Source organism: Pseudopodoces humilis, chromosome 1 (genome assembly GCF_049639895.1).
Source record: "Pseudopodoces humilis isolate 2021_Gansu_Grassland_sample_001 chromosome 1, ASM4963989v1, whole genome shotgun sequence".
Lineage (NCBI taxonomy): Eukaryota > Metazoa > Chordata > Aves > Passeriformes > Paridae > Pseudopodoces > Pseudopodoces humilis.
In genome coordinates, this window is record NC_142200.1 from 19665207 (window position 1) to 19693085 (window position 27879).

Sequence of the window (27879 nt, forward strand, 5' to 3'; positions counted from 1 at the left end):
TTTGTTGGGTTTTTTTTTTTTTAATCAGCAGGTCTGTAGGTAACGCATTGGTTTAGAAAATAAACGGTCATCTTTTTTTTTAACCAACACCAAAATTTTGAAGGGAAACACTACCAGTTTCCTTAGATTTTCATTATTTTATGTGGTATTAAGGATTTTATTCTGCATACACTTGAGTACACATACGTGCAGATGCCTGTATCTATAGTTTTTTTCCATATCATCATTTGATAAGTATAGGTAACTCGATTAAAGTGATTAAGATGAGTTTTGACTACACCTCTCAAATCACTGAGGGGAAAAAATAATAAAACCCCCTGCCAAATAAAAACTTATTAAGGGCCCCAGCTCCTTTCTTTTAATTTCTAAACCATTTCAGCAATGGCCTGTAACAGACTTACATGTGCACTTCTTGCAAGCACAGCAACTACTACATTTAAATAAATATATTTGAATACTGTGGCATTATGTACTTCAGATGAATGACCACAAAAAGCATCAGAGGCAAACTGTAAGGGTTTCCAAAAGGGATAAATCAACAGCAGCTAGCCCAACAGTTTACAAATCCATGGCCAGGGATCCTCTGAACTGACAGACTGCAGCCACCACCCGCAAAATTCCAAATGACTGATTTCCAGTCAGAAAGCCCCAGATCAGACCTGCACTGACTTTACAACTATCATGTTTCTAGAAGTCATGGCAAGACTTGGCTTTTTTCCAGGAAAAACAGACTTTTTCCTGGAATGCTAAGAGGGTGCCCCACTTGATGCCAAGACCAATCTCTGTGTAAAACTACATCCAAAGATTTTGGAAAAGGAATTCGTAACTGAATGCACAGACTCTGAGTAGCCTCCTAACATTAAAATTCCTTTTTTCAGCATAGTTACAATATTTCTAGCAATTTTTTAGCCAAGCCTTTGAATTGCACTGCTCAGGTCCTCTCTGAAAGCAACAGTTCACAAAGGTCTTAGGACATGAAGAGATCCTCTGGACATGGTTCATGCCGACTGCTCCATGCCAATACCACACCATAACCTAACCAGCTTCAGAACTGAAAGTTCTCACTACGTTCACAGTTCTGCACCAAAGCTAATAAATTCCAAGCAGCAGGTCTTGTTCACACCAGAGGCTACCATGACTCAACAAATCAATAATCAACAACTTCAACTCACGCAAAACTGACAAGGCTGAAAATTTTTAATCACACTTCAAGAGATTAGTCTGGTTTTGCAAACTGTGCAAGACTTGACTACAGCTGTGTCACAAGCCATATTTTGGACTGCATATTCTCCCTCAATTTTTTCAGTATTTCAGGAAGAAAATAAACTGTATTTGGCATAGAGTGCACCGTATTAGTACAACAGGCACACAGCCAGCATCAGCCTATTTCCTGATCTGTTCCACTTCTTCTCATCATCCTACTTATAGCTCTTCAGATCTGCTTCTCTTCCTGCATCACCCCATAAAGGTAAGTGATCCAGAGAGTCAAAGATACATTATGGCCTCTTATCACCAAAGAGCCATAATTTTGCCATGATGACTCAGGAACTTTGCCCAAACAGTACTGCACGAGACAAGTTAAAGAGTAGGAACCAGAAATGCATATGGATTAGTGTCAGCAGATACATTACACAGGATACTATATGAAGGCAAGTGCTCAAAGTGCTCAATTTCCAGATTAAAAAAAAATAAAAAAATAAAGTATTAAGTTTACTCTAATTGAGTTCTTTTTTTTTTTTTTTTTTTTTACAGTGCATAAGCTTGGGGCCAGGGGAATGTCACTACAAACAGTAGTGTTAAGACTTAGAAAGATTTTTTTGCACAGATGATGTTAAGCAACATAAGGGTTAATACATATCTCATATCTCTCTTCAGTCTAGACAGCCTAGTTTAATTCCAGCAGTTTTCTGAGCACCTTGGTATCTTCAGCAAAAGGCTATTTATCCCACTGGAAAAGAAGGAGGGTGTTCCCCAGGCAAACTGCAAGGTAACTTTGGGCTACAGATACCTTGTGAAGTGTAAAACTTCCATTTTCCTTCTATAAACATAAAATAAAAAGCTTGTAATAAATCTCATCCAAAGGAGTTTCTGTGGTTTATAAAATTTATGTCATTTTTCATCCAGATTTTGCAAGTTTTAAAGAGAAAAAATTATTCAGCAAAGTGGTTATCAATATTAACAACTTAACAGTCTGAGGTTTGGTCAAGTTATACAACAACAGTTAAGAAGACAGGGCAAAATTATGTTTACAGATGTCTGAAAATCCTGTTGAATTTCTTTTGGGATAAAAGTAATATATGGTACTGTAAGAAGTATAATGCAGACATTGCTTAAGGTCACTTTATTGAATTTGTTTAAATAAAAATTTTTAAAAAAGACAGCATAAGGACAATAATTTTTGTAACTCCATATGGAGCAGGTTTTTTGCTTTGACAAATATTAACCTATTTCATCCTTTTTTGTAGTAACAGTACCAAGGAACAGAACTGGAATTGCAGATATTCTCCACCAAGTTATCTACTTGTATCAAAAGGGTCAAACACCACTGCAATACACAGTGTTGGGCCAGTAACATCAGACAAATGGCAAAAAAAGATTACATAGGAAATTCTAACTACTCAAAGCAGATGATGACTTGAGAAGTCAGAGGATGCACAAACTTGGAAGAAAAGTCATATTTCTGGAACCATATGTTGTCTTACTAAAGTCCATCAAATTTTGTACAGCGTATTCTTTTAATAGTGACATTTTTCTTTCATTGTGACATTTTGCACATGTGAAAACAATTATTTCACTACTGCCACAATATGCTTCTTCCTCTCTGGCACAAATGGCACGGATCCTGGCTTGCTGTGCTTACGACGATTCATTTCCCTAGAAACAAAACAGAAAAATGAAACTCAGTAATCAGGACAAACATTTAAGAAATACCATCTTCCTCCTCAAGCTACTAATGGAGTTATCCTACAAAGAAAACCAAAAATGTTAAGAATTGCTCTGTTTCTAATAACCAAAAGCCACATACTCCTTTGGGAAGAAGGACCATCCCTTTTGAAAGTAGCTTTAAAGTTGGCTAATTTAGAAAGGTTTCAAATGAGCCTTTCCTTGGCAGCTCAGCTTGGTTTTCATGTCAACAGGATCAGCTGCTCAAGTTTGTGGAGTTTTTTAGCTAATAAAGATAAATATAATAATAAACAATAATAAATATAACTAAGACCCACCACTTTACTCTTAATTCAATGGCTACAGCCAAGTACATCACCTCCTACTCCTACAAATTCCAATATGGCAATCATCTAGGTGGCATAAAACATTCATCCTGGAATCTGGCATTATCAAAAAACCCAAAACCACAAACCCACAAAAAACCAAACAACCCTTCACACACCCCATCCTATTTCCATTGCAATGGGCCATCATGTCATGCTTAACTAAGCACTGTGTCTCTTTCCAACATGGTATCTGTTGCCATGTCACCACTGTACTTTTGGGAAGCAGCAAGTCCTCACTGACTGGCACCCATCTGCATTCTCCTTACAATCAATCCAGCAGCTCATGACCATTCATTCAGATGCTCAAAGATGCAGTGATGCATTTTATTAAGAGGAAGAGAAAGCAAAGCCAGAAGAGCAGAAGAGGAACACGTACTTCCGCCGCCGAGCCTCTCTCATGATGCGCTGCTCCTTGATTTGGCAATAAATACTCTTGGGCAAGTGTCGGTGCTGAGCTATGCGCCGGATCTGCGGGTGAAACTGGAACTTCTCCTTCAGCTTCTGATTGTAATTCATAGCTGCCTTCTCTCGCGGTGCAAGCTACAGGGAAAATAACACAGACAAGCACATTAGAAAAGAAAAGGGATTTATCTGTCAATCTCCTCTAAAAAATTTTAACTTTTCATTCAAATGGCTTCCTTCTAGCAAATTCCTTCAGAATAAGGGTATGTAATTATTAAAAAAACCTAAAATTCCAACAATATCCCAAACATAAAATGTTATCATTTTAAAGCTGAAGTAACCAAATTTAATTCCCGAGAATCAGATTTTAATGTGCTGTAGAGTGACAAATGAGAACATAAACAGCTGACAGTAAACACTCTTTGATTAGTCCTTCCTAACCAATGATGATGACCAACTTTCCCTGTAAAAACAAAGATTTTCAGCCATTTTAATCACTAGTCAGTGTAATTATAAATGCTGTAGAGGAACTGTCTTCATAAACAGCTTTAGACAGCTCTTCAGGTGGCCTAAATCTTACCCAGCACCCTGATCCCTTTGGAAGCACAAAGCACAGATCAGATTTCAAGTATTAGCTTGACTATATGGCACACAGGGAGTTCCAACTTTCATCAAGCAGCTAAAAAAGTCTTAGCATCACAAACACTTGAAACACAGGTGAGCTGGTATTGCCACAAAAGACTAATTTTTAATTCATGTTTAAAATTCTGTCCAAGCCACCATTAGCAACACTGAAAGAAACACCGTCTGACTGACAGCCAATCAACAGAAGATTTTTTTTTTCAGTTAGGCTTTTTCCTTTGGTCCTAATGTTTATTTATCAAAAGGAAAAAAATGTGTTTCCTGTGGCTTTGTTTAAAGCATGGAGTGCTTCATGTGGAATAGCAATCTCTATGTATTTTTGATTTGGCTTGGATCTCTGGGAATTTCAGCTGCATTTTAGTCTAGTGAGTTTTCATATAAACATAAAATCTGTTAGTATTAAATACGGGATGATGATAATCCCATCCTCTTTTCCCTACCCTCCTTCCCAAACTCTGTAACTCAGATATTTCAGATATCTTAAAAACTGTTCATATTTTCAATTAAACCATGGCACCAGTCTTTTGCCATCCCACACTTATGTCACACTACTATCTCCACCTAAAATATCGAAAGTAAAACAATAGTTCAGGCGACTTCTATTTATTCAGCTTTGTGAATTACTCAGTGTCACTAACTTCTCACTTTCAAGACAGAAACTGATGCTAACAAAAAAACCATTAACAAAACCAACTATTTTATTACACAACACAGTTGGGAATTCCACTTAGAATATAATGAGGCATGTGTTTCCCCCCACCTTGAAATCAGCAATTGGTTATTTATACTCCACACTGGAGATCACTTTTGTGTGTGACTTCTGGTAGAATTTTTCATGAATTCTGAATAAATAAATAAATATCCCACTCAGATGATTTTGGTTCAGAATACCATAAATGGTCTGAAAACAAGTATTTATAAAAATTATCACAAAGGAGCTTCTGATTTGGGACAAGAAACCAGGTACCAGATACAGAGTTGTTCATGGATCAAAAAATTCTTATTCAGACATCACAGATACATGATGCTCTTAATCTGCTTCTCCACACCCTCTTGTTCATAAAATCCAAATCCTTCTGTTTTACTTACATTCATTGTGGCCTCTGAAATTGAGGAAATTTTACAGTCTTTGTCCACTAAAGCTACCCTCCCCCTTTTACTGAAATTCCTTCTTGTCAGCTAGCCTCTGAATAGCTGGTTCACTCTCAGTAAATCCCAGGTGTTCCCACTTTGCAGAAAACTGCCAACATAATCCAAATCTGAGAGCTTTATTTTAATTAAATGCAATGATTTTCCTTTAATTTTAGAAGAGCAAATTGCTGCCGATTTAGTATAACCTTGATGATTCTACAGACAAGAGGTGAATCTGTAAATTAAAGATCCATCCAGGACATCTTATTTAAAAAATTAACATAGATTAAGAGGTGGAGGAGCCTGACTCCATTTTTATGGGTAATGTGGTATAGAGAAAGGCACACAGCTGGTGACTTTCCACCCAACTACCAGATGCCAGCGGCCAATACACCAGAGGCTGTGCTAAATGCACTCTCATCCACACAATGGTAAAAGAAACTTCTGCAGTACTGACAAGTTTCCTTTATGAGAGATAGCAGATAGCTAAGAAAGCACACTGCAATAAGGCACTGAATTCCAACTCTCACTCCCAAGTCACTTTACAAAGGTCAGTGTGAAAAGCTCGAGAGAACAGTATTACTTCCCACTCTGTTTTGGGCTGGAGAAGATGCACAGCACAATTTGCAGGATTAGAGATTTAATTTATAGGGAATAGAACACTCTCCAATTTAACATATATAATAAATTAGTATTTATGTGACATCACGAGGGGAAGTTAAAGGAGACATATGACTGGTTTTTTGTATGTTCAAATAACAAACGTGCAATTTTTTTCCTACATGAGGAAAATGAAGATTACGTGGCAGAAACATAGCCGATTTGTGTCACTACCAAAGGAGGACTTCACAGCAAATACTTAGGGTGAAAAAAGGGGAAAAAGAACTCTTTAAATGCAATCAAGTTGTCAGCAATAGGAAAATACCTCTTCGAGTAAACTGCCCATGCCTCTTCTCCTCCCTCCTGATGACACAGACTGCTTATTTTTCCATCTAAGCAGAAGGAAAGTAAGCATTTTTGCAGAGCCCTGATTAGAAGCTAAAATCACCCTTAAAAAAAATTCTCCTCTTCAAGAGGGCTGTATTTAAAACTCCACACTATTAAGACTTCTGGAATTCAGCATAAGAATATGAAATGAATGTTTATCTGTCCTCTTCAGGTTGCCCTTCTAGGTTAGGGCAGGCAAGAGCACAGATGCAATATATTTTTAGAATCCAGATATATCCCAGCAGTTTTCTACATCATAGCTTGTCTTTATTTATTTTTCTATTGCTCTGTTGAAAACATCTTTCTAAATTTATTGCCATGAAGTTCATTATTCACTCTTTCCTGGACCAAAAATTTTGATCTCTACATCTAAAAGGATGGCAAAAGTACAAAAACCAGAAAGTTAATGCAAGGCAATGTAGATGTTAAAAGCATGAAATCATAGCTATTGGCTTGAAGTTACAGGTGCACTGAATTACAAGGCAAAAATCACTACGAAAAGAATGCCACAGTATCTGGTACTGCTTGTTATCAGCATTATCTCAGGAAATGGAACCACATACTAGAAACAGACTGAAAGGATAACAATTGCTTAAGACAGTTTTGATGTGCTCCTGCTAATGCACTTTGTTAGATCAAAACCAAGATTTCTAATGGCACTTTCTCCTATCTCTATTAGTCCATACTCAAAACCCAGTATTTCTGAATTTTTTAAGAAAGCAGTAAATATGCTCCACTACTGTTCACTCACTCATCAGTAGTTTCACTAAAATTCTAAGCATCCTACCCCACTGCTCTGTTCTAATTCATAAAAGAGACAAAACTTTGCAGGTGTTACTCACAGAATTAATGTTACTAAGAATTCAGAAGTGCAGGTATAATTCCTTTTTTATTGGGGCAGTAGACTGAAAAGTAATACAGCTTTTACAAGTTTTACTGATGGTTCATTACTTTCAGTACAATTCAGAAAAGCCTAGTCTATCCCTTTCTTTCTATCAATTACATTAACTGTATACACTATTAACTGAAATCTACTATTAATTCTGCTTTTTCAGCCTTGCCACTCAGACCAGGCTCTATTTTACTCCTCAAAAGTCAAAATCATTTACCTTTTCATAAATACCTAACTTCTTCAAAAGCACAGATAAAAAGGCATCAAACATACTTAACAAGCCATATTTTACGTATTTGAACAGCCTAAGAGTTTTTCAAGTCTTAACTGAGTCTTTTGCTTCTGGGCATGCAGAGATAGATGTTCACTGCTTTAAAAAGAACACCTGTTATGTCCTATTTAATAATACATATTTATCAATTAATGAACATTTATTAAAAGCTATATGTAGAAAATTGAAGCAACTTCTGCAGTAGCTCCACCACAGATATTTGGGTTTTGTTACTCCTATGTAAAACCTGTGCAGACTTAATTGTCAGTGGAGTAGAGACATAAGATGCCTCTGGCTTCTCCAGAGACTTTTCTTCTTTCTTTCTTTCTTTCATGTTTCACTGATTTTGAATAATGAGTGCAGTGCCAAATACATTAAAACTCAAAAGAAACATGCATGTCAGAACTGATGACTGCTTGGGTAGCTATGGTTCAGAAAGTACAACTTTCCAAATGGATAAATGTTCACCAGCCACAACATGAGTACTATATATTCACTATAACTTCCTCTGAAGTAATGTAAAAAACCAAGTAAGCACTCACCAAAGTGGGAAAAAAAATAAGTTTGATTACTATTTTCCTTTCTCTTTCAGGATGTTGATTTCTACCCACCCCCAGCACAAAAATATCCATCATAAAATACAATGTATTGCAAGATTTTGGCATTATATCAGAAATACACTGACCTTTGGATGAGTCATTCAATCAAATCTTCTCAGCAAAGAAAAATAGCAGACCAAGCAACTAAGCATTTAAGACATATTTTGACACTTCTGACAGAATTACTGGATGTTCAGCTTTGAATATTCAAAACATTCAAAAAATAGCCACAGACTGTGGAAGAACTGGACATTTATAAAGTAAGCAAGCATATGTCTGTGAAGATAAGAACACCAAGACTCTAAAAAAGAAGCAGGTACTAAAGAAAATCAGTGGAACCTGCTAAATAGCCATTAGCAATTGCATTGTTAAGAATCACAGGAACTACCAGGCTGGATAAAGAGGGATTCGCAGTTGCCTGAATCCGAGCAACATTCCCAAGATATATCCAAGAGCATAATAAGCCATGAGGACTCCTGAGTCCTATTAGCTAAAACTGCTCTCTAACATCTGAAAATAAGACTTCATAGTGCTTCTAAAAAAATTTTAAACAACTATAGCCACTTCAGACAGCTTCAAATTCTGTGTCTTGCTAAATTCACGGCTTCAACAACACCATTTTTGAACACATTCCCACATAAGATATAGGGATGTGAAACATTCTCTTCTCATTATAATGTAATTCTTCACAAGTTCATCTCTGTCCTGTAAAATGAGTGCAATTTTTCTACATAAGACACTATGTCTCTTTTAAGTTCTTCCTGTATTTTTAAACAGTTTCGCTTTCTTAAGATGACTTTTGATGTTGCGAGGTGTTTTTTCTAAGATAGGATGATAAATTATGGGAGGATTTTCACTTTTGACAGTAAAAAAAAACTTCAACCAAAAAAACCCCTCCAAAAAACCCAACCTCAAGAATAACTCAAAAACTCTGAGGCGGGGGGGGGGGGGGGCGGAGTCAAATAATAAACCACATGTCACTTGTTCATAGACAGTTATTGATTTGGCTCTCTTGGGAGCCACCAGCCCAAGTGCTGTGACAGAAATATACACCCTTACACACATGACAAAAGCTTCACTGGAACAATCCCACAAGAGCAGAACCGCATCACAGGCACAGCCTCCAAGGGGCATATCAAGCAACAACACTGTAGTCACAAATTAAGACAGCAAAGCCTGTTTTTTGTGGGATTCCTGTCAGGTCAAGGAACACGAGTATTAATGCACACACCATATCCAATACCCAGTAGTCACAACTAAGTAGTGCCTTTTTTTAGGCCCATCCATGGCCAGTTTTCACTGATGCAAATACTACAAAAACCAGCAGAATGTTATTTAGCAGTCTATGTTCTGAACACTTAAACAATAGCTAAGCTGTCCTTTTGGTATGCAGTATTTCTGCAATGCAGGACTAGCTGTGTTTGCCTATTACTTCCCAGTCAACTATCCTTACTCTTCCATAAGAAAAGGAGCCAATGCCATCTGGTAGTCAATACAGTGAACTTTTTGTTCACATCTGAAAATATTAGGAACTCCTCTACATGAAATGGTATTTGTGACATTCTTTTTACCCACTTGTTCTTCACACAAAGGGCTCAGAGTAAAGACGAACGTCAAAAATACCAGACAATTTGTTACAGAACAGCATCTTAGAGAGAAACATCATGATCTCTCACTAAAAATATAGTGAGTAAATGGAGAATGTTTCAGTTAATATCATAAAATCAGGTGAAAAGGATGTTGCCATGAGCATACTGATATAACAGAAGGAAAACAGACAATACTTCTACCCAAACCTGCATTATCTAAACAAATTCAACACGAACATTAAATCCAAAAAATAAAGTCTCTAATGAGCTTTGTGGAATCCCCAAAATTAGCAACTATGGAATTGATATTTAAGTATTACACCAAAGCACCATATGGGAAAATCCCAATAATCAATGAAAAAGAGCAGGAAGGGAAAAAAAAAAAAAAAAAGGTATCCTTTAAAAAAACTAAAATTCAAAAATTCAACATAAATAGTTGTTTGTAATCACAATTACTGCAGAGACCACAAAGCTGTGGGGTTTTTTTTATCTACTGCTCTAGAGCAAAACTGAGAATACTAACAGGACTTCCCAACACCTATGGTGGGCCATGGCTAAAGTCATACATGTTATTTTAACTGCACTACTCCATATCCAGTACTTCAGAGTGCACAGTAGTCCATGACTTGTCCTGTTTCCAGTGTAGCCCTAAGTACTCCTCCACTCCCTCCACCTCTCCCAGCTCTGCTTCACTTCCCTCCTACAGATACTTCAAGTTGATGGAGCTTCAGGTAACCACAAGCAATCCTTGACATTAGTATGCAACAGATCCAGCATCTCAGCTGTACCACATTCTTCCCTGAATCACAGCTTCCCTTTCCTCTTCCCACAACCTTTCACAAGATCAAGCAAAAATTCCCCCAGACGTTATCTGACAGCTCTGCCCATGGACTCAGAAAAGGCAATGTAAGCACCTCCAAAATACCATAACAATATAAAGCTACATAAAGGGGTTACTCCCAGCAGACAAGGTGTCAAATTCGTTCTCCAAAGTCACTCAATACTTTGACACAACGGCAGATGAATCTATGCAATGGGTAACTGTAAGGGAACATTTGGGCTTCGTCTGCACATAAACACTTGAACAAGTATAACTGCAAAGACCTATCTAATGAGGCTGGTGATTGTTCACACTAGGAACACTTCGACCAAACAGATTTACAGTGAATTAAGTGGACTTCAGATACCAGCCTAGTTTGCCCACTTGGTATCTGAGAGTTGTACAGGTCAATAACAATCTCAGTGAATGAGTGCGAATAGTCTGCTTTACAATACATATGCTTATCACAGCATGATTTTCTTTTTATTTCTATACTTTTTTTTTTAACAAACGAACTGCATGAATGAATACAAACTAATCACATGTCAGTCAAAATCTTTAAAAGCAGTAACTCTAAACTTCAATAGAATTACTTACCTATGGCAAAACAGAATTTCTTACTTTTGTCACAGTGGTAAAGGATGAATTCTAACCATTAGCACACAGGTAAAAAATTCAAATCTAGTTTAGATAGAACTGATGATTATAGTTAACATTAAACAAGACCAAAAAAAATCATCTTGTGTAGCAATAATGAGGTATGTCATTTTCTTATTATAATTATTATAAGCTGCAGTAAATGCAATGAGCTATACTGCACATGACAATCTGCAAATTAAACACAAATGTCAAACTTCATAAACAAGTTTTTAAAAGTTGAAGAGGCTAACTGGCTGTAATAAAAACAAAACCCCCAAACATCTTGTGGTAACAAAAAGCAAAATGCAGCTCTTACCACTCCCAGCTTTTCAGAAGCATTAGCTTTCCACAGACGAATATTCATCTCATCTGAACCACACAGAATGTATTTGTTATCTGAAGTCCATTTTACAGTGATGACGTGCTGCATTCGTTTGGTATGATAAACCTCCCTAGAGCAAAGAGAAACACTTTTAAATGATCTATCATCACTTTTCTCACCATTACCTTTCAAGTAGCAGAAAGCATTCTGTTCAAGGCAAATTTTTTTTGTTTTTACATTTTCTTGCCGTTGTTTTTAAAAAAATCTGACCTTTTAAACACTGAGCTGATCTTATCTTTCTATAAATAGAGATACAAAGGAAGTGTGATAGACTGATAAAAGGTCACCTAGGATAAGACGCTTTTTAAGTAAGTGCTTTCACAGAAATTATAGTAGTTAAATAACTCTTTTTGCAAAACATGCTATGGGAATACAGTATGAAATGCACTGTTCCTGAAATAATTTTGATTAATGTGCTTTTACATTGAGTGTATTTCAGAATGGGAATGTAGAAAAATAGGTGCCAAAGAATCTGACACCAAACAGCAAAGAAATATCTCCCATCCGTCCATTTATGATATAGCAATGGATTTGCTACTCTTCATTGTTATTTCCCTCCTTTACCCAAAAATGGACTCCATTTCATATTTAATTTCAGCTGGTCCTGCTCAACAAGTGCTGTTGAAAAATGTTTCTGCATACTACATTTAAACCAATATTTAAACTCTTGTCTAATTTTCATTAAGTTTGTATCAAATTTATTCCTTTATTTCTGCTACAAAAATAAAGGACTAAATACACTTTTTTGGGAATCTTAGCTATTTGTTAGCATTCTGAAAAGAAGGAATAAATAAAGCCTATTTATTGTCTACCAATAGCCACTTCTTTGATGCATCAGTCATGCAAGACAGCTTATTATCTTTCTTCTACTCAGTTATTTTTGCAAGGAAAACCCAAGTAATAATGCAAAAAAAACCAGAAAAAGAACATTTATTCAAATGTTGTGGAGAAACTAGACTGAGGTTGAGCTGAAGTGGTTGTGAGAAAAAGAAAAGTAATCAATATATCAGAATAAATAAGCTTTAATAAGCCTAATCACCTCTTAATTCACCAGCAAGCAATACTCTCCAAGAACAACTATGTGGAAGACTAAGCACAACTACCATCAGAAAACACTAATACTCACATCAGCTTTTCACTGTGTAATGCCATGTGTGCACATCTGCACTTTCACAAGAATTTCTATGCTTACTTTCCTTCTACTATGTGACTCAGTAACAAAGCTTTTTCTTCATCCGCCTTTGGGGAACTAAGTCCTTTTCCTTTCCATACTCTGAATTTGCAGCTTTTGCCTATCCTGTGGCTGTCATCACAAGGTATTAAATATCATTTTTTAGGGACAGGAAGAACAGAAAACATGGCCAAATAACCTGCATCTGTCATTTAAAAGTTCACACAGAAATACAGTTCAGCGTTTACTAAATTTAATCAACTTCATAATAAATCTTGCTTCTTAGGGCTAAACAATTTCATTATTTAAATTTTTATTTAAAAATAAAAATAGAAAGCAATTGAAGTCAGGAGTATTTCAGATTGGCAAGACATCAGAATCAAAAAACTAGAATAGCATCAGGATCCTTATTTACAGATATTCCTAACTGCCCTCAGTTTTCCAAGTAGAATCAGACCTTCTATCTACAGACTTTTCTCCATCCCATGAGATTAACATGAACTGTGCAATTCTAAAGAAGCCCAGCTTCTAAAGAATTTTAAGTGTACCAGAACACTCTAATCAGCTTACATGAGGCAAAATTTTTCATTTGTAAGGCTTCTCCTCACTAGATTTATGGCTGCAACACAAAAGGGGAAAAAGTGGGAACAAAGAGAAAAAAACCCTTCCACGGGTGTTGGCAATAATCTGCTAAAATGTGAAATAAAGCCTTTTACTGTTGCATTATGGGGTCTGCAAACTTCTCCTCAGTGATGTGTGTTAACTTGGCATATCACCACTCCTGTGAATGTTATTAATTCATACAAAGAAGCTGCTAACCATATTGTTTAATAATGCAAGTTAGAAAAAAACAAAAACAAACCTACAAAGAAGCTGCACTACATAATTACAGTTCAAGTACTATTTCAAGACAAAAAGAACGTGAAAGCTATCTGTAGATTAACTATAGAGGGAATGTAAATAACCCCTTCCATTTTCTAACGGGTCACAGGAGCACAAACAGTTACACAGCATGCACAATTTCATCAATCAATAATAAAAATATACTTCTTCCCCAACTGGTATTTCAACATTTTCACCCTAAAACCACCTAAAAGTTCACTTAGCAACAACCTTCTGGGGGGACAAGGCTGGAGAGAGGAAGTCAAGCAGAAGTAAAATAAAGTTAAGAATAAAGAAAAAGGAGGAAGAACTGACAAGAAAGAATAATGAAGGCAGGTTTATGAAGATCAAATGATATCAGAAAGATCAGATAACTTGCTTCAGTTTTCATCAAACTGAAAGAAAAACAAAAAAGAATGGAGACACAGTAGATTCAATCTGAACTCCAGCAAAATGTTATACTATAAAATATACTGACTTACAAAACCTTACATGAAAAACAAAATCCACGTGAATTGTATTCAAAGCACTGTATTACAAATCAAAACCACGTTAACAAAATATGAACAAAAGGTAGCAAGTGCACTGAAACAGATCACAAAAGGGTCCCAAACTGATCCTCAGGAATTCATACAGCAATCTATTTTACACAATGTCTTTAGCAATCATCCACTCAGGATGAAGACAATCCCTAGGAAACCAAATGCTACAATGCTGTAATACACTGCCAACCTAAGTGGTGACAGAAACAGTATGAAGCAACCTAAAAACATTAAAGATACATAGACAGGGAAATAAAATGGGATTCATCATAGTAAAACAGAAATTGCACAAGCACAATAATCCACTCTAATTTTAATTTCATATTGTGGAAGTAGTCCTACTTGTTAAGCAGCTCTACTCTTGATCCATGCTCCAGAATTAAGTCAACTACAAGGCCTGTCAGCTTCAAGCTACCGACTGAGTAAGATTTCAACACTCACAGGAAGCAAATGCCCCAATGAAGACGTTAATGAATTAGTGATTCTGAGGATTTGGGAGGAAGTCACTGGAATGAATGACAGGAAGAGAGAAAGGTGTTAAACTACTCACCTGCTGTGACCTTTGTCTACAGGAAAAATGCGGATGGACTTATCAAAGCTGGCAGACACAAACTCTTTCCCAGTGGGTGAATAATCCACATCAAGAACAGCAGACACGTGATCCATATGCACCATCACAGGTGATTCAAGAAAGCGCATATCAAAAGTATATAAGCTTTAAAATAAATACATCAGTAGTTTAATATCATAACTAGTAAGGTAAACAGTACATTTTACATAAACCACATGTAAGGTTAGAGCCATATTGCAGAGGGAGCTCCTTAAAAGAAGCTCATAATACATGAAAGAAAAGAAAATGGCATTGTTTGGGGTTTGAAAGAAGTTTGTTAATCAGAGGATAGGCTCCACTATTCCCTTCATCAGCTGTCCATGGGTCAGACTCCAGGCATCACACTGGCCTCCTTTACTCCATCTTCTGACATAAGTATGCACCCTGAACTTGTAGAAGCATCTCTCAATCATTACAGCAATTCTATCAGTTCTGAAAGGTTTCTAAATATTCCCCTACTGTGAACTCCTAGTAATTCAGTCTACTGTAAAGTTCCATTTTGCTGGCACCCTTTGCTATTGCCTAATTTTCTTAGGCCAGACAAGAGCAAGGACAGCTTGGTGTAGCAAGTCTAGGAGCGCAGGGAAAGCTCAGCCCTTACACACAGAGATGCTAGTTCAGCAGGTAACACTGTCTATAGAAGCATTATGTTAAAAGTAAACACCCAGCTGCTGGACCACAGCTGGTTTGCTGTTAAGGACTTCAAAGCTCAGATAAGGCCTACCTCCTCTCCCTTTGAATAAAGAAGCTAGGCATAATCACTGTGTAGACCATCAAGTAAGTAAATGTGCTTTACAGACAATGCATTTATTGAAACCTGCTTAAGATATACTATTTAGCAGAACTATTATGTTAAATAAATTTAATTTGCCAGGTTTCTCACCTTCCTTTCTGCAGATGAATGCATAGCTGAAATTAAATGTATCTTACTGAATATTATAATAGTGATTATTGCTTTTTCCTTCTAAATTCCCCAAGAGAAAATATGCAGCATCTTATTCAAAACTGCTACTCCATATAATCAGCAAATAGTTGCATATGCATTGTTGATGTGTGCATTTGCCTTAGCATACTAAATGCTTCAGGCTGCAAGAGGACAGTTGTCCCTGACAGCAACAGCTATAGATTTTAGTTTAGCAAGAGGAAGGAAAAAAAAATTAAAAACACCAAACCAGCCAAAAAGCAAATTCATAAACAAAAACCCCAATCTTATAAACAAACATATTAGGCAGTCTAATAGCTTTACCATACCATAACATAAATACAAGAATAACAACATATTGGATATAACACTACTTTCAAGATCTGAGCCACATTCCATTTCCTTAGAAAAACAGCCTTAAGATAAGTGATAAAATTCCTATGTTCTAGAAGAAAACAGTGATCTATTGTTAGATTGCTGACTTCCTGGAAAAAAGGATATGGAGCACATTTGCAATGGCCTAGTTTTGAAGAGACAGCTTTTTCAATATCAGATTAGCTGTTCACATGAATAATATTGTTCAAAAGTAAAAAACTGCTCCGAGATACTGAAAGGATAAGTACTGCAGTCTCCAGAACTGTCTCACAAAAGATTAATTTATTTTATGTAAGAAATGTTCTCATCAAAATAACTGATCAGTACAAAGTATCAAGCTTCACGAGAGCTGGCAAGAAAATAAAACACTTATATTGCCTCAGACTGGACCAACAGTACTTATATTCCAGGGTCTATTTCAAGTTACACTTGCATTGGTTCAGCTGCATTTATTCTAAGTTACATCACTTTTTACCCCCCAAGTACTGAGACACACAGAAAGAGGCAGTCTACTATCAATAACATTTCTTTAAATCAGTATTCCTATAATTCTCTAGGTAATTAAGCGATTCAAATTTAGACTTTTAGTAGTCTTTAAAAAATTTATTTTAGCATGATCAAAAATCACCAAGGTACAGATGAAAAATATAACCTGTCCAGGATTATCAAAAAGCAAGGTTACACTTACTTGTAATCTTCATTTGCTGCAGTAAAAATGAAAGCTTCCATAGGGTTCCAACACAGTGTATTTGTCCTCATGTTCAAGATAACCTGAAATATATTTACACATTTCTACCTTGTTATAGGCAGTAAAACACCCACTGTAGTTAAGAAACTTCCTACATACCCCTGAAGACAAGCACTTTGTAGATAGAAAATTATGGCAGAGGAATACATGACAGAATGTTTCCTCAGCAGTGTTAGAAGTGAAACTCAAGAACCTCCTGTCTCTCATTATATGTTTACTGCTTTGGACTACACAGCAATTAAATTTTCCTCTGTAAATCACCTTAGAATCAAATTCTTCTAAGTGGTTATTTAATATGGCAACCTGCTAGTGGTCAACAAGTAAATCTGGAACTTCCAAAAAACTTCACTTCTCTGTCCTACTTACAGGAACCTTCTACAGACATGCCTAATTAAATGGTCATTTCAAGGGATGTAGTCATTAACTGAGGCTGTGAACCAGCATTTAAAAAGCAATTGTAACATTTTTATGTTCTCCCAGTTATTACCCCTTCATTATTTTATATGTAAAATCACAGTTCATGAATTCTCCTGGCCAGTTGCCATTTCTTGCTGAAGCACCAAGCAACGTACACAGAAGTTACTGTGCTGTCACCTACTCGGCACTATCACTGTATCAGCAGTGAATCGTTCCTCACACATTTGTAAGATTTGTTTGCTGCTTGTAAGCATATGGCCAACAAAGAGGCCAGTTGGCCCTGAAGAGGGAGGAAGGCAGCTGATAACAGACTAATAAAACCCTTCTACTTTGCTAACAGCAGACTAGACAAGAGGCAAGCTGTACACTGGATGTCCCCACCTTGGAGAACAGCTGGTCCCCTGTGAGACAGGTCAAGGCAGGGAGGAAGTCATCTGACACACCAGACACAGCAGCTTTGGCTTCTGCCGAGTCTGAGAGGAACTTCCACCCGTTTATTTGAAAATAAGAACCATACAGCATGCCTGACACAAAGTAGATGTGTAATTACAGAGCAACTTATTAACAAACTGAACAACTCTAAACGGGATTTTCTACGCTGCTCCAGGCAAGCTTTAATCCTACTTAAAAATCCTGAAATTTGGGTGTTTAATGCTATGGTACTGAAAACCCCATTTTTGTTCTTGGTTTACTACACCAAACACCACAAATTTACACACCTATTTCAGAATATAGTTGTACTGTTATAACCCTTACAGTAATGGACAGTCTCAAAACAAGTTAACAGTGATGACTGAACAACCCTCCGAAAGATTCTAATGAATATATACCTATTCTTGTAAGTCTCATTCTCCCAAAATCCTCATTTCCCAGGTGACACCATCCTGTTCATTATCAAGTCTGTGCTGCAGAACACCTCTTATTTTCAGGAACTGCATGCAACCAGAACTGAATGTAATCATCAGATCTCTAAAGTGATCTCTAGTTTAAAATGCGGACACTGAAATGTCATCTGTTTACACTAATGTGACAACCAGAATTTGCTCAGATTTCAGTATTGTTCTAATTATAAATCTCGCACAAAACTGGGAAGTTAATAATCAAGGACTGTTCTTTATTCCTTCCTGTACAAGTTCATCAGCCACTGCAAAATGAACACACAGTTAATCTAATACACCATATGTTTAAAAAGTACTTTAAATCGTGCTACAAAATAATTTCAATATTGCCAAAAAATCCAGCTCTTTCAAAGGAGTCAAGTTCTGTCATGCTCCGAATCTCTATTTTTTCACCAAAATTTACAAGCCTTCAGTTCATTTCAGCAGTGGCTTTTGGAATTCAAACAGTGCCTAAGAAATGAGATTGTCTCTACAGTTCTAGCATTAGGTTTAATAACAACTATGTAAGGAAACCTGGGCTGCAAGTGATTTAATTTGCTGTAAAAACATTCATAATGGCACTTCAGAACTATCTAAAGCCATACTAGAGCCATTTTTTTACCACTATTTTCAATCTCTTGTACATCTCATAAAATGGGTAAGTTTAAGTCCTTATTAAGACAACTCAAAATTGTGAAGTCCCTGAAGACTTGGTTCTCTGGGTTTAATTATTTTAACTGTGAACATTTGCTTACAAAGAATGAAAGCCTGGAAATGGTGAGATTACTTTAACACAGAAACATTACCCAATTAACCTGTCTTCCTTTACTAACTTCAAATTATTTGGTTGAGATGAACACCTAAGAATTTAACAAGTAAGAGAAAACACAGTTCCTGTCAGCTGATGAAATGCTGAAGCCTATCTTTAAAACACCCTAAGCTTCCCTGAAGGTTGCACAAGAATACCTTCTAGTTTTAAAGCATACCAACGCCTACCAAAACATTTTCTTCTTGTCTTTCAACAGAATTCCTTTCATTCATCTTTCCCAGCTCTTTTTAGACTAGTTCTTATTTTGAATCCATCTCACTATCTCATCCCTCCCTTTTTAAGACTTAAGGCTTCGAAACCCACACTCAGGACAAACAGGCAACAGAGCTAGTGCTTTGTGATGTGAGAAGCTGTACTCCTATTTTCATTAAGGAAGGGACTCCCACTGAGTTCCAACTGCTTTGCTGATCAAATCCCAGGAAGGCAGCAGTGCCAGAAACCAGTGCTCATACATAAGTAAGGTACTTGTAATAAGCAAAACCCTTCTCTTAGGAATTCCAGAGCTCAGTGCAGAAATGGACATTTCACATCCCCTCCACAGCAGAATTATCCCTATCCCAGGAGGAAACCCAGTACTGTGCCCATGGAAGCAAGGAAGTACTAACCAGTGTTTTATTCCTACAGCAGGAAATGCACCTCAGCACGCTGCTTTACATGAGATACACATATACAAACATGTGCACACAGTCCAACATAAAAATTCTATATGTATGCACAGTCATATATCTAGCATATATACATATGTAAAATTCTATTAGATTCAAATTTAGTTCACAAAGGATCAAACTGCATCCTTTGAGCTTGTAACTGTAGCTCTACAGCACTGGCTGTGTTCATTTCAACATTCAGGTCTTCAGCTGGCATCACTGACAAGTTTTTATAAGTACTGCCTCAGTGGCCCAAGTGAATATTCACTAAAAATTGCTGGGGCACAGGGAGAGAAAGAAATACTGTTATGACAACAATATTCCTTTTTATAACTAAATACCATTTTAATGTTCTAGCGTGTATCAGATCAATGACACTGCAGACAGTATGTAACACAGGAGAACACCGAGTACATATTCATGAGCTAAAATATTGTATTTCAAGAAGAATATTGTTAAGATATTTCTGGGGCTCAGAACTACTGAACTTGATTGAGGTTTGCTACGTGTGTATGAATTACCAGCTTCCTATTTAAATAAATACAAATGTTCTGTTAAATAGGAATCTTTAGGTCATCAGTATATTCCACACATAAATACTATTTTGATTACACTGCAAAGGATTTCTGAATGTTTACAGTGCAAAGGGAAGGGTTTATCTCCCTTTGAAGGAAAAACACCTTTGCAAATACAGAGCAAGACTCTCCAGTGGTAAACTTACCTTGTTTCCTTCCGGCAAGAAGAGAAAAAAAATAAAATAAAAAAAAAAAAAATCACACATACATAGACAGAACGCAATACAAGAACATAAAGTTCTTATTGTGAAATTGCTGTCAGGTCAGGCACTTGATCAAGAATTACAACAGAGTGAGCATGACAGCCTGTCTGAATGCAAAAAAATCCCTTCTAACTCTGCATTGTTTAAATCCCAATATTAATTCAAACTCAGAAGACTCAGACAATAAAACCTCTGAACTCAGAATTCAGAGCTTCCTGTTCTCTGCTGTCACCAAGTTACAGGCTATTATATATTCAGTATTATTATTAGCACCAGTAATTCATTTTAAATAGAAAAACATTACCTTCTTTAATGGAGTTGATTTTCTCATATCATATAGCACAATATTCCTGTCAGAAGCACAGCTTCCCAAAAGGTAAGTCTGGAAAAAAAAAAAAAAACAACAAAAGCAATGTGTATGGTCTTCAAAATACTTCTGGAATGTGGTTAACAGCTTTCATTAGATAACTAAGCTATTTCACAAAGCTGATCATGAGTTTCTTTTTCAGTCAAGGAAATACATTCATCATTTTTTCTGTGCAACTGATTACCCAGCACAAATATTTTAAATAGCTTTCCCTGTAAGATTCAGAATCCATGCGGTGCCCTCTACTTTAAAACTAACAGACAATTCCTCAATGACATTTTTCTATCAGCATAGCCCAGTCGAGGGGTATAACAGGAAGTGCTGTGAAAGATCAAATGCAATTGTTTTGCCATGGAGGGGGTGAGAAGTCTCAGTCAGAGGCAGTAGAATACTGGAACTGATGAAGTGGCAGCCCCACAGCCTGTATGACTGAGGTACCAGGTATGTATTGTTGTGGGCAGAATGGAGACTGCCCTGCTTTTGTTTATCCTCTCCCAAACTAACAGAGACAAAAAATAGGAAAATAAAAATATATGGTACTACATTCCAAAATAATATTACCATCAAAATCTATGTATACATCCCCCTACATATTCCATTAAAACACAGAATCTAAATTTGCAAGAAAAAAATTCAAGATGGTGCAAGTAGAGTTTGGATCTCATACTGTTAACAAAAAATACTAGTTTCCAATATATAACACAAGCATTACCTCAATGGGATTAAATTTTACACTGCTTATGCTATCAAAACCCCAAGTCAGAGAACACTTGGGGCTTGTCCTTTGCTCATCCCAAATGTCCACTTGATGGCCACAGGTAGCAAAAACAGGTTCCTTCCAGTGGTGATCAATTCCTGTATACACTGTCTTCAAGGGAAAAAAACAAAAGTAAAAATTTTAAAACCCAACTTTATGCATAAATACTCAAGTATGTTCTGTTAGGAAAAACTCAACAAACCATTGCATATAGAGTCTCACTTGGTTTTTCTCATTTACGTTACTCAAAATTAACTCACTAGTGCTACCAGACACTAAGCCTGATCAGATGTATCCCTTCCAGTAGGCAAGCTTTCTTTTTCATTTAAGGTGCATGTATTTTGCATGTTAATTTACAATGGAGTTGGCACTAAATGCATATTTACAAAATCCTGGCTGATTTTAAAGCAAATGAAATTTTTAAGAGTGCAACTGTATTTTCAGTGGGGACTTGATTGGATTCCACAGACATTGCAATAACTAAAGAGTTTCAGACTACTTATTTGAAAAAAGCATTGAATGTTTTTCCTAACATAAGCTTATCATAAATTCAAGGTGCCAAAATATGTATTTTTAGACTGCTTTTGTCAATAAGAAAGGTGTAAGGTATTAGTATTTTGTATTGAATTACTGTAAGGTATTGGCATGAAAAATAAGTTATTTAAAGTAGACTAAGCACTGACATCACACATCTGACGAGACTACAGAGAAATGTGACCAGTTTGCAGGAAAGGGATAATTAGCAGACAGGGCTAAGCAGACTCTGGTGGCATTCAAGGAATGTTTTCTGGTTACATATAAAATAAGTGGAGTAAAAACATGAAAATACTTTAAAAGTGCCATTATAAAATTTGATGTCATCAAATTACAACCCATTATGATAACACATGATATCACACTATTTTTCTCTCCTTCAAAAGCTAGATATGAAATGACTGAAACTTAATTCAAAATAAGAGGTGTGGGGAAATAAAAACTCAGATCTGCTACCTTCCCAAGAATTGTATGTATAGGTTCTTCTTCTTCTCCATATTCCGGGCTCTCCATTTTCCACTGCTTCACGGTTTTGTCATCACCAACCTGGAAACATTGGAGAAATCATGTACAGTTTTATGTAAATATATTCCCTTTTATTTTGCTAGATATGCTTTGCAATTAAATACAGGCATCCTTTCAAAAAAAAAAAAAAAACCAAAACAAAACATTCTGTGGTATAAACAAATGCTTCCTCCTGCTGCTTCAGTGTTCACAGATTAGCTCTGCTGGTCATAATACGTTGTTAAAACATGTACATGGTCTGGCTGGAGTGAACATTCTTCATTGCAGCCCACCTGGCACTGTGTTTTTGATTAGTGGCTGAAACAGTGCTGATACAGCACCCAAGCCTTGGCTGTGCTTGCTCAGTGCTGAGGCATTTCCCGCTGCTCCCACTCTGCCTCCATCATCCCTGCCTCACCCACCAGCAAACAGGCTTGGGGTGGGCAAAGTCTGGGAGGGGACACAGGCATGACACATGTCCTGAAGTGGCCAAAGGACTATTCCATACCACGGAACGAAGCTCTGCAAAAAAAGCTGCAGTACTGGGAGCAGAAAGAGAAGGTGGGGGTTGTGTCCACAGTGGCTGCTGCTCAGAGATTGTCTGGGGATCTGCTGGCTTCTGAGGGCAGGCAACTGATTCCCAGTTTGTCACTTGTTTCCCACCACCACCACCTTTCCTTCATCTATTCAGCTGTCTATCTTGATCCACAAAGCTTTCAGTTTCCAAAATCAAAAGAGATAGCTGAATAAGAAAAAGGTGAGCTGGAGTGATGGCTATTTTGTAATGCTACATTTTGTGATTTTTAATCAAAAATCAAAAGTTTAGGCACCCTAAACTGCAAATTATCTTCTGGAAGTCACTTTGATGAGCCTGTTATCAGTTAAAAGGCACTTTCCACCTCAGCTGCTCTGGTTGCCTGTTTCAAATTTTGTTCTACCTCTTGCACTAATGACAGCACAAGCTTTTGTATAGCTGTGCAGTGACCTGGATCATGCAAACAGGCCTAAAAAATGTTAGCTTTACAAGTTTATCTTCCCCTCCCTGACTGCACTACTACTGTTTATTTTCTCCTTCTCTCAATTTTCAGGCAGACAGATTGTCAATAGGGGACTAAGTAACTTGGAGTCACTTAAGATTTTTTACTGAGTGAAAAATCCTAACTATATCCTAACTATTGTCCCTGTGAACTGGTATATACCTTATAAAAAATAAATATACTGTAGTGAAAATGGCTCTTTTATGACCAGTTCAAACAAAGCACAACCTCAGGACACTTCAGTTTTCAAAAACAGTTTTTCATGCTGTGTTATCTTAGAATTGTTTTAATGCCAATATGAAGACATACTATTTCCAAGCACTTTACATGCAACTGAATCTGTTGTGGGTTTTATGAATTAATAAAGCCTTATTCACATGGAATGATCTTAACTTAATCAGATTATATGTAATCACAGTATATGCAAACAGTTACTTTTTAACATGCTTTTACATCTTTCCATTAAGATAATCCATTTACTACCTTAATGAAAACTAGTGTATTCAAGTTTTAATTACATGACCATCTGTTAGCTATTTTCTGCTATTTATCCCTTCGAAGGTCCGTACCACAGCATCAGAAAAAATTTCATCATAAATAGAACTGTTGGGTTCACTGTCACATTTAATAAGTGTATTCATACAATATTTAAATATTCTATGGCAGAGAGCAAGCCTCTCAGTGAAAAGCAGATAGTGAACAGCTACTCTGTGTTGCTGCAGTATTAAGGAGTCACACAATACTTACAGTGAAGAATGACGTACCACAGAAACGGGCACACATGCCTCGAACAAAGCCTTCATGGGCTTGTATAGTGCGGATGCACTGTCGCTTGGTCAAGTTCCAAATTTTAACCTGATAAAAACAAAGGAGCAAATATTCTGTTAGCTTTCTACAGCCCACAGCTGCAGCTCACAATTCAAGTACAAAAGATTACATATGTTGTAGTGAAATGGCAGAGTTGGCTTGGACACTAATCAGATTTTATCATGTTAAAAACTATTTAAATATTTCTTTCTTGAAAAGCAATTTTAAAAGTGAGGCTCTTTCATTCTCACCCTCTCCCCTGACCTATGCTGTACATCTTCTGCATTTTGCACTCCCCTGTTTTAGAACTAGAATGCTTGCTAAAAACAGCAGCAGTTACAAATTCAGCAAAAAAATACCCTTTTAAAGACAAAAGCATAAAGAAATTTGGAACCAACAGAATTTTTTCAGTCCAGCTGCTGTACTACATTATCTATAGATGTCCATTTCTCATAGAGGTTTCCATTTCAAAACTTTTGGGCTCATTTAAAAAAACAAAAAAACAACAACAACAAAGAAATGGAGGTCAGTTTTTATATTTTTATGTATTTATAGTTCCCAGTATTTTACTCACTCTATCAGTGGGTAAGAAATCTGACTAAACTTTCATAGGAATTTGTTCCTTCTCTCTGAAAAGGTTAACCTCCCTTATACTTACTGCATGACATATGCACTTTCTATAAAAAGCAGAAAGCAACCAACTGCCCAGAATATACCTTTAAAGTATTCAAGTACTATCAAATAAGCAGTGAAAGGGTGAGAAAAGATAGGAAATTCAAAAAAGACAGGTATTTTTTTTCTGCAACTAGTTCCAATTAAAGTGTCTTTGATTGCTATTTATAGTTATGTAAAGCAATCAAATAGTTACATAGGGTTAGCCTTTTTTAGACAGTATGAAAAACTGTTATTACAAAAAATTTCTGGTTGTGTGCCCCTTCACCCTAGCTAATCTGACGGTTTAACTTCTTTAGGGGAAGGAGTGGGGGGATCATGTGGGCAGCAAAAATCAATCACATGTATTGGGTTTGCATGGCCAGGTTTTGATAGTGCGAATCTACAGGGGTGGCTTCTGTGAGAAGCTGCTGGAAATTTCCTTCATGTCCAGCAGAGCCTATGCCAGCCAGCTCCCACACAGAGCCACCTCTGGCCAAGGCCAAGCTAGTAAGAAATGGTGGTAATGACTCTGTGATAACACATTTAAAAGGAATAAAAGCTAGCGGGCAGAGGTTACTGCACTCAGAAGAGAGGAGTGAGAATACATGAGGAGCAATAACTCTGCAGACACCAAGGTGAGGGAAGGAGGGGGAAGAGCTGAGGCTCCCCTGACCCGTCATCATAGTAATGCAGCAGTGCCCCTGGCGCCCATGGAGGAGGTTAACGGGAGTGCAGAGATCCATCTGCACCTGTGGAGAAGATCAAGGCCAGATGCACCCAAAGAAGGGTGTAATCCACGCCAAGCCCTTGCTGGAACAGGCAGGGACCTCTAGAGGCATGGAGAGAGGAGCCCACACTTGAGCAGGTTTCCTAGGACTTGTGACTCTGCGACACTGGAGCACCCTGTTCTTGAAGGGGTGCACAGTGTGGAACACCCACACAGAAGCAGTTCATGAAAACCTGCAGCCTGTGGAAAGGACTCACACTGGAGAAGTTCATGGAGAACTGTCTGCCATGGGAGGGACCCATGGTGGAGAGGTGGAGGAACTCCTCTCCCTGAGTAGAGGCAGGAGCAACTTGTAATGAACTTACCATAACTCCCTTTCCCCATTTCCCTGTGCTGCTGGGGAGGAGGAGGGAGATCCTGGGAAGGAGGGAGGGATGGGGGGAAGGTAGTTTTCAGGTCTTGTTTTACTTCTCATTATCCTGCTCTGATTTTGTTAATACTAAATTCAACTAATATCCCCAAGTTCGGTCTGTTTCACCCTTGATGGTAATAGGTGAGTGATCCCTCCCTGTCCTTATCTCAACCCACAAACCTTTCACTACAATTTGTCTCCCCTGTACAGTGGCACAGTTAAAGAGCAGCAAAAAGTTTCACCTTCCGAGTGAGGATGAAGGTAACATGCTGAAAGACAGAAAAGGTGTGACAAAACCAACCAAACAACACAACAAAACACAAAAGAGAAAAAAGAAAATAAGAAAGAAAGGTACCTTTTCTTTGTTGTGGTTTCTAAGCTTACCTCTCCATCACAAGCTCCAGACAGCACCGTAGACAAACTTTTTGGATGTTTGGCCATGCAATTAACTCCATCTCTGTGGCCATCAAGTGAACTAAGAAAGGGTTTTGCAAACACACGTTCTAGCTTTGTGGCATTCAGAGCTCTTGTGTACTCTCGCGCAACCTCAAATGGATGCAGTGCAGGGTCATAGTTCCTTGGAACTGCAACAGAAAGAACACACATTAGAAACCCATGCTGGAGCAAGTACAGAGGAGAGATGCTCAGAGGGCAACCTCCCTCATCAGGAAAGGCTGTGAGACCTTGCGTTGTTCAGCCTGGACAAGACTCTGGGTAGACCTCATTGTGGCCTTTCAGTACTTAAAGGGAGCAATGAGAAAGATGGGGACAGACTTTTTGGACGTTCTGTTAGGATAAACAATGAGTAACAGTTTTAAACTTAAAGAGGGTAAATTTAGACTAGACAGATGATGAGATGAGATGGCACATGTCCCATCAAGGTTTTCAGCAACCTGATCTAGCTGAAGATGTCCTTGTTCACCACAGGGCAAAGTGTGAAGGGTTGGACTAGATAACCTTCAGAGGTCCTCTCCAACCTACAAGACTCTATTATTCTGCGTGTAAAATCAACACAATTTTTGACAGTTTTAATAATGAATACGCAAGAAGAAAAACTCAAATGTTCCGGCAATGAAATAGCATTAAGTGCAAAAAACTGCAAAACAGGAAATTCTAAGCGCAATCTCAGGATACCAGACCAGCGATGAAACTCCCAGCCCCGCACTCCTGCTCGTACGCCGCTGCCAGACCAGGCTCTGCCCTCCCGGGATGCGGCTTCCGGCAAGGGAAGCTCTCCTGCGGAGAGGGCACCGCACGCAAATCCCCGCCTGGGACCGGCACCCACGGGAAAGCTCCTGGCGCTCGAAAACGGAAGCGCCGAGCCCGAGCTCTCGCTGCTAGCGGGCAGCGGCGGAGGGGAGGCGAGTGGAGCGGAGCGGGGCGGGGCGGGGCGCGGACGCCGGGTGCCGAATGCCTGCCTTCCTGCCTCCCTCCCCCTCCCTCCTGCGACGCCGGCCTCATCCCTTCCGGCCGGGCCGGGGGCCGGGCCGGGGGCCGGTGCCGGAGCCCCGCTCACCGCGCTGCAGGTCCAGCTTGGTCTCCCTCACGTAGTCATCGGGGTTGCGGCTCAGCACCTTCACGCGCATCCCGCCGCCCGCTGCCCGCCGCCGCGCGCACACGTGACCGGACGCGCCTCGCGGGCCGTTCTCGCGCGA

General features: G+C 38.0%; 1 protein-coding gene across 1 annotated transcript; it reads right to left on the bottom strand.

Annotated features, from left to right (window-relative positions):
- DCAF13 (DDB1 and CUL4 associated factor 13) lies at positions 1 to 27854 on the bottom strand. The gene is made up of 11 exons (XM_005516972.2): positions 27741 to 27854; positions 26609 to 26808; positions 24372 to 24479; positions 22540 to 22629; positions 21505 to 21660; positions 20730 to 20807; positions 16817 to 16899; positions 14772 to 14936; positions 11561 to 11696; positions 3649 to 3812; positions 1 to 2874 (listed from the first exon to the last, which is right to left on the bottom strand). The coding sequence occupies exons 1-11, from the start codon at positions 27808 to 27810 to the stop codon at positions 2787 to 2789; spliced, it is 1338 nt and encodes a 445-aa protein (XP_005517029.1). The 5' UTR covers positions 27811 to 27854; the 3' UTR covers positions 1 to 2786.
- Between the last annotated feature and the right edge of the window lie 25 nt (positions 27855 to 27879).